Below are 11,584 nucleotides of genomic sequence, written 5' to 3' on the forward strand. Positions count from 1 at the left end.
TTTTTGACATAATGCTTACTCTCGATATGATTGTACGACTCCCATCCCATCAACCTTTGCGTTAATTTCTTTTGCACGTTAATTGCATCATTTGACAAAAGATATAAAACAACTTGCACGTATTTTTAATTGAGTCGCATTGAATTGTGGGATTGCAACTCGTACAAATGTCAAAAAAAGTGTAAAGTAATAATTATGACGTATGCTTTGCGGAGCGCTACTGATGTTTATTCATCTTTCATTTCATTAATATGGTGTTGGCTCAGTCCCAGTCTCTCTTTGCATTATTCATCAATGATTAGTTTATTAATATATTTGATAGACTTGTAAACAAGTCTGTTATTTACCGCGCGCAACAAAATTTAGGAGTCGGGTACTGGCTAGGTATAATCGGTAAAACGTTCACACGGGAATTAGCGCGCGAGAGAGAAGGAAAATAACAAATTTGAGAATATCGTTCTAGATACGGTTTCCCGATTTTACCACTCTATTTGATTGCCTTCTTCTTTAGAAGAGATGCGAGAAGAAATAAAACATCACTGAAATCTAACTTTGCAATCGTATATACCTTATTACTTATTACCCTGAGTATTAGAGGTTGAGTTTTCAAAGAATATATCAACCTCTGAAGACCAGTAATATAAATTTTATCACGCATGTGTCAATCTAATCACTGTAAATGAATCAAAGATGAAGAGTAAACATTATCATATTAATGTCTAGCAGACTTTATCAGTATGTAGTCTACTATTTACGAATTCCCCAGAAACTTCCAAGTGTAATTGAAATGAGCTTCTTTCGCGAGAACCTTTTACATGACGATCCCCAAATGTATAACAGTAATTATTAATTATGTAAATGTTCCTTTAATGGAATCGTAATAATAGACGGACTTTCTGTTATGATTCTCTATTAGTGACTCTTTTTAAAGAGCCTTGATGACATCTTTGAGTTGTGTTTTCAACGACGGGAATAAAGATATCAACTTTGAACTTCATCTAAGATCTTGGATTGTCGTCATGGTTACTTTACTCTGCGTGGATTGCGCGCTGAATAGAATTTGGATTAGTCGGCACATTATCTGATATTCCGATGGCGTATTGGCGGCCGCCCACGCTAAAGCTCTAAAGGAGCGGACCAATATGCCCGACCTTTAGAGCAAAGCGTGTCGTAGCATATTTCCCCATCTGGTACCAGATAAGTCGGCACAGGTCGATATATGATTTCGGCATGTGCTTTTTATGGTACTAAGTAATCTTTCAACATGTTGGCACAAAAGTCTTTTCTAACATTTTATTGTAGTTTTTAGCTACACCATCGTAAAAGACAATACTTTATCATTGTCACTCTAAACTTCGTTTAGCTGTTTAAAAAATTAAACACTGTCTATTGCTGCGTCCCCTTCCTTTGTCTCAATTAAATTTGTTCTTTGAATTAAACTTTAAAAAATCTGGGGAGTTTAACGCCTTTATAGGAACCATTCAGAAAGAAGAAATAGTTAGTCTAAGTAGAATTTGACCCTGCCACACATAAATTACTTCAGAGATTATTTTAGACTAACAAGGAAAATGTTAAAGAAATAACATATGTTTCACTAATGTGTTCCTTTTTTGCACCCTCGAACGTTTTTCACAGAGGTACATAACCATTGAATATTTTTAAAAAGGTCCCAAAATTTAAAAATATAAAAAATCGAATCCCTAACAGAGCTATTACTTCTTGGAGTTTGGATTAACATTTGAAAATTTTGGCCAAATATCGGGAAGAAAAGTCACTCAAAGGATCGTGAAATTTTAAAAAAGGGGCCTTATTTTCTAAATCTATTCCAGGTCGATTTTTGAACTTTTGAGCCGGGCAGCCTCAATCTCGTCGCAAACCTAGAACCTCCCTCAGGGAAGAATTTTACAATGTTACATTATTTTTGCCTTTAAATTTTATTTTTTCATATAAAATAAAAGGTGATACAAAATTCTCTGAATTAAAAAAGAATTATTTGCTACCAGTTAGCTATTCTTTACTGATAAAAAGTCATCCATACATCCTTTTGATGCACGCCTGATCTTGGACACACCGACAACCTGAAGGCGCCGGTTTCTCACAAATCCCTGCACATCCTGCACATTTGGGTTTTATTAATTCTTTGATGATCTTGTTTCGAATCTTTTTGATGCCGCCTAAAATGAAATAAAAAGTAAGGTTTTAAATCTATTAACCTGTACCACCCCACCCACAGGCATTTTTATATTTTCAGCTTGCCGTGTGTCCCTCTACGAAGCAGATTTGGTAAGGCTATAAATCTATTGAATCCAACTTTTTCTCGTTTTAACTACTACTGATTCGATCTTCCAGGGACCAAGAACTCGCACTAGGGTGCAACTTTTTGAACCAGTTTCTAATAAAAAGTCATGTCAGGCATTTGATAAAGAATTTATCGTTGTTGTGAAGCACATTGGCATTTTGTCAATTTGACGAAGCTAAGAAGAAAGCATTCCAAACTCAGGTAAGTTATGGCATGTCTGACGTAAAGTAAGACATCAGCAGAAATTAGGAAAAAAGGGAAAAATTTTATTTTTTGCTGACGTAATCAGAATTTCAAAAAAAAATCTTTTTCAAATGATCGACTTTAGTGAGATACATCTTTAGTCAAAGTTTGAAGACGATAGACCTTTTCATAAATTACGTCACTTGCCTCGTTTTGAAATTATTGCCATGGTGATTAACTCCCAGCGGATTTTATTTAAACTACTTTCTTTTCATAAAAAAATCATTTAATGTCTCAAGGGACATAATCACCATAGTGATTGTTTGAAAACGAGGCAAGTGATGTTCGTGACGTAATTTATGAAAAGGTCTATTGGATAAATAACCCTTGAGAAATTCAATTTTTAGTTATTATGACGTCATAATCAGTTTTTGCAGTTTTTCGTGAAAACTGGCGAAAAAACAATTAGGTTACACATCAGGTTAGAAACTACATCACAGTACCCTTCATGTTCAGTCATTTGTTTGGTTGTTATCTGTCGGCTAATGCTATTTAAAAATTATGGTAATTTTAAGACATGCCATAACTTACCCGAGAACCTTTTCAAAATCGAACCTTTAATGTCAGATTCTAGCTAAGCTGTAAATTTCCCCATTCCCCAATTCTTAACTATTATACCTGCAGCAACTATAACTCATGCTCCAATTTTCTTTGCAGTTTGTCTCCACCGTCTTCATAATGTCCGTCTTCGTAATGTCCGTCTTCGTAATGTCCGTCTTCGTAATGTCCGTCTTCGCGATGGAGATGTTGAGATACTTCGCCTTCGCCAGTTGCTTTTCGATCGACGTCTCAAATTGTGGTATCGACGTCTCAAACTGTGGTATCTTCTTCTCCTCCAGTTACTAGAAAGTTTGTGATCAACTTTTAATGTGTGGATTGTAGTCTAGCATGAAAGACAACTTATTCAGACGGAACAGAAACAAAAAAAAACGCCGTCGACTACGTGGAAATAGAAAGCTACCTAGATTACTGGAAAATTAGCTAGATTACTGAACAATCAACCTAAAATATTGACTCTATCTATCTTTCAATAAAGTGTTGGACGGTGAAAAAGAATGCGGCTATTATATTTTGATTTTTCAATAAAGCGTACCTGAAAGAACGTCTTCTACTTTCCCAAGGGTTTGCATCTCTTGGATATTCTTCTTCTTCTTCTTCATCATCATTTTCATCAATTTCTCCCGTTTTTTCCATGTCTGCTTTGTCTTCGACTAAAACGTAAAAAGGCTCACTCAATCACTCAGCGTCAAACAGGTACAATTTTTTTTTGAATTATTTTAATATTTAATATTTTGATTATTGATTATTGAAAAAATCTTTAATCTTCCCAAAATAATAAACTTTCGAGGACGATCACAAGAGTTTATTTTAAAAGAAACAAATCTATTGAAAATTCGATATTGATAAATAGCTTTCGTCTTTAAAATGAGCGGGATTATATATTTCCCTAAAAACCAGGTTACAGAAAAAGTTCGCGAAATTTTAAGTTCCTTTACTGGCTAATAAAATGATTACATAAATGATGGATTATTTTACAAACCTGGTCCATTATTTTGATCTTCAAAATCATCATCATCTTCTTCTTCATTGTTTTCAATTGCATCATCTATGTGTTCCATTGCGTTCTCGTTTTGGTGACTTGTCATGCCATTGTGATCCAGATCCTCATTTTCATAAGCAGCGTATTCTGTTGCTTTCGACAGTTGGCAACCTGTAGAGAAAGGAAAGTATAAGATTTTGATTAATTTTGAAAACAACCAAACTTCCCGGCCCAGAAAAAGAAAACCATTTTTCTTCCAGTACATCGTTACTATTTTAAAAGTAAATTGAGCAGCTTTTTTCACTCAACAGCTAGCTTTTATTATCATTATTACTATTGAACAAACCCTAGAGACAGAGTGCCTAATACTACCTTTTTAACTTGTCTCCACAGTTTCGACTAGCCCACCACAAAGCAAAACTCTATGTGCTCAAAGCTCACTTACCTTGCATGAGAAGACATACTCCAAGTATAAAAATCAACTTCATCTTGTTAAGAACAGACACGAGAGTGACTTCATTCAATGAGTACTATTTTAGTAATACAGCTAATGGATAAATATAACACACTCCTATGCAATAATGGTAATTATATAAGGCGTGTGGAGCAAATACCCTAAGGGAGATGACATCAGCTCTAAAATGGTAAACAAAGTAATTAGCATGAATAACAAGATCCACAGATAGGTCGTGTTCCGACATGCAAGTTTAAGTTTAAGGCTTAAGTAGTACTAAATTGATAAGGGAATTAAGAAATGCAACGACTTAATTGCTATTTCATCTTTTAGAATAGAGGAGCTAAAAGGAATCCCCTTTTGAGTGTTTGAGTGAGGCTTCCTTTTTGAGGAGATCGCAAACAGTTGATAGTATTGTACACAACATCTTCAAACTGCAGAATGGTTGCTAGAATTGAAACGTTAGCATTGCTTCTATATCGATTTTTTTGTTGCAGAGTATGGGAATCTCCATACTTCGATCCATGATATTCTCATTAAAAGCCCATTAACTGCCTAAATTGATAGAGACGTTCCGAGCGTCTCTAAGTCATAGGTCGTGTTCACACTACAGACCTTCCTTAATAAAAATGTAGTTAGGAGAATCTTTTGTTGACTACAATACAGAACGTGCATTTAACAAAGAGTAGAACGCGTAGTATTGTAATTTTAATCGATCTTCCTTAATTAAGAGTCGTAAGCTCTATTGTCTTAAGGGTAGGGTAGAGGCTTCCCTTAAAACAAAAGATTTTATTAAGGAAGCATAAACAAAGAATGCGTGCAGTGAACAAAAAGTTTTACGATTTCAAAAACGAATGAACTGAGGAAAAAATTAGAAATAGTGCAAACGGTGTTGTTGATGTGTAAGATGAATGCAGTTAATGAGTAAAACCATTAGAACAAATATGTTGGCGGATTTCAAGTGATGTATGGATACCAATATCAACCAATCACAGGTGAAATCGAAACTCTCAATAAAAAATCAACCAATGAGAAGCCTTAAGCAAAATCAATTACCGTGTTATAGTAGATCTCGTGAACCTACAAAGAACTGTAATAAACCAGTGTATTCATCCATCATAAATCTCTTTGTTTAACTTTGATAGATTTAATTAAGTAAACTTTTCAGTGTGAACGCGCCCATAAATTTCACGTTCTCCTTTCATAATTTACAAAAGGAGCATGCTTTTCACTTGCAAATTCTGATTTCGTCTATTCAGAAAACATTGATAATATCGTAAAATCATTTATTTTTAAACCAGAGGGTGAGTCCTTTTTAAACTTTGGTTTAACTAATGAGGAGTGTGCAGCTAAATACAAAAGGAATATAAAAGAAACATGTAGACTTAATTACTTTAAACCTTGGTCTGAACACGACCAAAGTAAGACGTATTTCTAACACATCTTGTGCTGTCGAATGTGTACAATATTTGTTGTGACATCTTAACGCTTCCAGTTCGCCTTTTATAGTCAGAGCATCTGAAAGGTTGAGAGAGGTCAACCATTAAGGGAAATGTTTTAAACAATCTGAAAATTTTACTTCCCATTCATTGTTACGTATGTCATCATATCTTCAAGCCTCTTATAAAGTAAAAGAATATAACCTTAAGCCAATCTTTCATTGTTTTCATCGAATTTTTGCCCCCCGGCACGAGGGGGCCTCTTAGCTTCGTGAAAGGCGAATGTTCTGTAAAAATTTATTCAGGAAAAGACAACAACGGCGGATCAGCTTTACCTGAATGACAAAAATATTCCCCAGTAGTGTCGTTCGCGCGCGAATTTAGCGAGGCTTTCGGGTCTTAATGTTTGCTATTCGCTTCACATTATTTGATATTCCGATGGCGGATTGGTGGCCGCCCACGCTTAAGCTCTAAAGCTCTAAAGGAGCGGGCCAATTTCCCATTGGAAAGGAATGATAGTTGGCCTTTGAATTGCCGCTCCCTCAGTCGGGTTCAACAGCCCTTGTGCGTAAACCTATAAATATTTCGGTTGGACCCGCCAATCCCCGAAAACGAGGGATGGGTTACCAGACCCCCCGCTGCAAAATTCCGTAATGTAAACCTTCCAGATGTTGAAAATTTTCCCGACCTTCAGAGCTTTAGTGTGTCGGATGAAAATTTCACCATCTGGGTGCCAGATAAACCAAAAAGGTGATTGATATGTGTAAAGGTGGTGATCCGAGCTTCGGAGCAGGGAAGAATGATAGAAAAGCTGAGATATTTGAAAAGGTATATATTATTACTTCGGTTTTAAATCTGTGAAAATCCTAACCTTAGAAACGAAAAATACAGATAATCATTGGCTCATTAAAACTAAAGATATTCAGAATTCTCAAGATACTACATACTACATACTACTATTATTCAGACTTCTTCGCTTCTGGTATCTTGCCCGCATTGATTTTTTGGCTTAAAAACATAACTTTTTTTTAAGCTATCACTGGTTATGTTGTAAATGTTGGCCAGATTATACACAAGAAAAATGATTACTTTGATGTTGATATGTTTAAGTCTAAGCACGAGCTTGTCAAACTGCGTGTAGTGTGATGGATGTGAAATTGAGAGACCGATTTGAAGAATTCAAAACTTCCAGTCCAGCAAAATGTTCCATGGTTTCACCGAAAAGGTCAGTGGTATTTTTTAATAGATCATCCTCCTTGGAACCGGCTTGTCAACTGAGTTTTAATCCTCAAACTACACCAATTACAGTCAACGAAGTAATTATAATACAGTCAAGTGGCTCATTCCAGATGCAAGGACAAATCATGTGGAAAGAGGCTAAGCATCTTGCCAACACAAGAAATGGGCCAAAAAGTGTTAGAGATGCTGAATTTTCAGATGCTCAAGAAAACTCCTTGCCACTTGTAGTATGGGGAGACGAATTAATCAATGGACTTGAACACGTAAACCCTATAATTTTTCAAAACTTACTCTCATCTATCACAAAGGACAAGCAAAATTACAAACACTTTATGATACTGAAGTTACTATGGCAGACACCAAACTTAAGATAACTTGGGATAAAGTGACGACTGAAATATCAAAAATTTGTTGCCCAGATATTATGTGAACCAAACTCAACGAATATCGCTAATGTCGTAACATATTTTGCAAGAAAAAGTTGCCAGAACCTAAAAATGGCGCAGCTAGTGTTCGTTGTGATCATTGCCCTCTAAATTTGAGCTTGAAAAAAATGTCAACTTGTGTACTCTATAGATGCTCAGATTGAAATTAAAGATAAGTTGACTTCACTCACTTTTTTCCCAAACATTTTGGAGGAGTTCTTTGGAAAGGGAACAAGTGAAGAAATGTCACAGAACTTGGTCACTGTTGAAAACTTTGAAATTGAGTACAATGTCTCACAAAAGGTAGTGACTAACATTTATGACCATATTCCAATCTAATGATTATGCGCTCTATTTCTATTATGTTGTATTGATTTAATTAAGACTTTAGTTTCAGGCATTTGTTAATCTTTTGCGTTTTTGTGTCCTCTCATTTCAACGAAATTCATTAAAATTGCCCCATAGCATTTTATAATGACCCAACGCCTGCTTTCTAACCCTCCCCCTACAATTAAGCACAAAAGAGTAGACTCTTCACATTTTGACTGTTTCAACCAATACATTCTATAAGTTTCAAATTCATAAATTGATTTAACCATCTTAAGAATTGAAATCATGGAATATTGATCCAATTGATCGTTATCCTCATTTTAAAGACGACCTACGTTTTAAGAGCCGTCTCCGTTTTTGGGGCCATATACTGTAACAGTAATTACTAAACTATTAATTATGGAAATGTTACTTTAATTAAATCGAATATACCCGGTACCCGGCGTCGCACGCCGGTGAAGCTGTAGCTGAACGCATTAAAAGTCCTTTTGATGTTAAAGCTGGCTTAAAAGTACGATCAAATATTAAAAAAAGGAATCTCTTCAAAGTATGACTCTAGCCATCCCCCGGGTGTCTCATCTCTTAACTATATTTGGATTGTGTAGTGCCCCGCATCGTTATTAAATTTATACCGTAAGAGAGTTGTCCGAAACGACTCTGCAAGAAAATGTTAAGGAAGTAACATATTTTTCACTAATGTGTTGTTTTATCCCCAAAGCATTAACCATCGTGATAATTGATTATCTCTTTTTTCATCACTATTTCAATATAAAGCGATTCTGTTTTGGTATGATTATATCTCGGGGGCGGGGCAAAATGACTCTCGGATGTACCCGAGCCATAAAAGCTCCTTTTTAGCACCCTCAAAATTTTTTTACATGACCATAACAATTGATTATTTAAAAGGGTCCCAAAATTTAAAAATATTAAAAATCAAATCCCTCAGAGAGCCATTACTTCTCGGAGTTTGGATTAAAATTTGAAAATTTTGGCTGAATATCGGGTAGAATAGTCACTCAAAGGGTCGTGAGATTTTAAAAAAGAGGCCAGATTTTTGAAATCTATTCCAGGTCGATTTTTGAACTTTTAGGCCGGGCATCTCCAATACCTCGTCGCAAACCTAGAACCTCCCTCAGGGAAGAATTTTACAATGTTGCATTATATTTGCCGTCAAATTTTATTTTTTCATATAAAATAAAAGGAGATATGAAATTCTATGAATTAAAAAAAGTTATTTGCTACCAGTTGGCTATTCTTCACTGATTAAAAGTCATCCATACATCCTTTTGATGCACGCTTGATCTTGGACACATCGACAACCTGAAGGCGCCGGTTTCTCACAAATCCCTGCACATCCTGCACATTTGGGTTTTATTAATTCTTTGATAATCTTGTTTCGAATCTTTTTGATGCCGCCTAAAATGAAATAAAAAGGAAGGTTTTGAATCTATTAACCTGTACCACCCCACCCACAGGCACTTTTATATTTTCAGCTTGCCGTGCGTCGGTCTGCGAAGCAGATTTTGGTATAAATTTTGGCTATAAATCTATTGAATCCAACTTGTTCGTATGTTTTAACAGATTCGATCTTCTAGGGACCAAGAACTCGCACTAGGGTGCAACTTTTTGAACCATTTTATAAAAAAGTCATGTCAGGCATTTGATAAAGAATTTGTTGTGAAGCACAATGACATTTTGTCAGTGTGGAAGTTAAGAAGAAAGCATTCCGAACCTTTTCAAAATCGAACTATTCCTTCCTTTAATGTCAGATTCTAGCTAAGCTGCAAATTTCCCCTTTCCCCAATTATTAACTATTATACCTGCAGCAACTATAATTCCTGCTCCAATTTTCTTTGCAGTTCGTCTCCACCGTCTTCGTTGAGTAGTAATTGTCCGTCTTCGCCATCGGGATGTTGAGATACTTCGTCTTCGCCAGTTGCTGATCGATCGACGTCTCAAATTGTGGATTGTTCTTCTCCTCCAGTTACTAGAAAGTTTGACATCAATTTTTAATGTGTGAATTGTAGTCTAGCATGCAAGACAACTTATTTCGACGGAGCAGAAACAAAAAAAAATGCCGTCGACAACGTGGAAATAGAAAGTCACCTAATTTACTGGACCATCAACCTAAAATATTGACTCTATATCTACCTTTCTATAAAGCTTACCTGAAAAATCGTCTTCTACTTCCCCAAGGGCTTGCGTCTCGTCTTTCTCTTGGATGTTCTTCTTCTTCTTCTTCATCATCATTTTCATCAATGATGTCTTCTTCCTTGTCTGCTTTGTCTTCGACTAAAACGTAAAAAAAGTTCTCTCAATCACTCACCGTCGAACAGGTGGTAAAAAGTTCTTTTGGATCTTTTATTTTTTTAATATTTAATATTTAATATTTTGATTATTGATTTTTGAAAAAATCTTTAATTTTCCAAAAATAATAAACTTTCGAGGACGATCACAAGAGTTTATTTTATAAGAAACAAATCTATTGAAAATTCGATTTTGATAAATAGCTATCTTCTTTAAAATGAGCGGGACTATATACATCTCCCTAAAAACCAGGTTAAAGAAAAAGTTCGCGAAATTTTAAGTTCCTTTACTGGGTAATAAAATGATTACATAAATGATGGATTATTTTACAAACCTGGTCTTTTATTTTGATCTTCGAAATCATCATCTTCTTCATCTTCAATGTCATCAATTTCGTCATCTATGTGATCCATTACATTTTCGTTTTGGTGACTTGTCATGCCATCGTGAACAGGGTCCTTATTTTCATGAGCAGTTGTTGTTTTGTTCGTAGCAGCGCCTTCTGTTGCTTTCGACAGTTGGCAACCTGTAGAGGGAAATGAAAGTATTTCTCTTGACTTGGTTCAATTTTGAAATAAGAACTTGAAAACAAAGTAACCTCTCGCGTTGACAGCCAGTTGTGATTATTTAAAGAAACTTTGCAATCTCTTCCCTCGCCAAGTTTTTAAACATACCCTATAGACAGGGTGCCTAATACTAATTTTCTTCAACTTGTCTCCTCAATTTTGGTTAACCCACCACGTACCTGAAATGTAACTCTTTAGTAGGTAAAGAAACATATAAGGGCTATAAGCTCACTTACCTTGCACGAGAAGACATACTCCAAGTATAAAAATCAACTTCATCTTTTCTACTTGTGCTGTCGAATGTGTACAATATTTGTTGTGACATCTTAACGTTTCCAGTTCGCCTTTTATAGTCAGAGCATTGCTGAAAGGTTGAGAGAGGTCAACCCTAAAGGGAATTTTCCCTACTGAAATGTTTTAAACAATCTGAAACAGTTTACTTCCTATTCAGTGTTACGTTACGTATGTCATCATATCATCAAGCCTCTTATAAACTAGGAATATAAATTTAAGCCAATCTTTCTTCGTTGTCATCGAACTTTTTATTTGTGGTTATAAGGTGTGATAGGAAAGGGTTGACTAAAAGTTAAATCATTTTGATAGCCTTTTTAAAGCATGTTTATCGGTTAGAGTAAATATTCTACATGAAAAGCATGCAGTAATCTAGAACTTCTAGACAATCTTTCGCTGGCCGGGATAGGGTGTGGATAATACCCGGAAATTTCTGGACTGTAGCACTGGT

At 35.5% G+C, this 11,584-nt stretch overlaps 2 protein-coding genes across 2 annotated transcripts; both read right to left on the bottom strand.

Moving 5' to 3' along the window:
- Positions 1–1,915: 1,915 nt before the first annotated feature.
- LOC136809057 (pre-mRNA-splicing factor 38A-like) lies at positions 1,916–4,637 on the bottom strand. The gene is made up of 5 exons (XM_067065632.1): positions 4,528–4,637; positions 4,083–4,253; positions 3,636–3,753; positions 3,161–3,384; positions 1,916–2,174 (listed from the first exon to the last, which is right to left on the bottom strand). Exons 1-4 carry the CDS (start codon positions 4,568–4,570, stop codon positions 3,216–3,218), a joined length of 501 nt encoding a protein of 166 aa, XP_066921733.1. The 5' UTR covers positions 4,571–4,637; the 3' UTR covers positions 1,916–2,174; positions 3,161–3,215.
- Positions 4,638–9,127: 4,490 nt separating this feature from the next.
- LOC136809056 (uncharacterized) lies at positions 9,128–11,216 on the bottom strand. Its single transcript, XM_067065631.1, has 5 exons — positions 11,079–11,216; positions 10,611–10,802; positions 10,138–10,261; positions 9,790–9,956; positions 9,128–9,385 (listed from the first exon to the last, which is right to left on the bottom strand). Exons 1-5 carry the CDS (start codon positions 11,119–11,121, stop codon positions 9,240–9,242), a joined length of 672 nt encoding a protein of 223 aa, XP_066921732.1. The 5' UTR covers positions 11,122–11,216; the 3' UTR covers positions 9,128–9,239.
- Positions 11,217–11,584: the final 368 nt, after the last annotated feature.

The sequence above is a fragment of the Clytia hemisphaerica genome, unplaced genomic scaffold (genome assembly GCF_902728285.1).
Source record: "Clytia hemisphaerica strain Z4C2 unplaced genomic scaffold, Clytia hemisphaerica genome assembly, whole genome shotgun sequence".
Classification (NCBI taxonomy): domain Eukaryota; kingdom Metazoa; phylum Cnidaria; class Hydrozoa; order Leptothecata; family Clytiidae; genus Clytia; species Clytia hemisphaerica.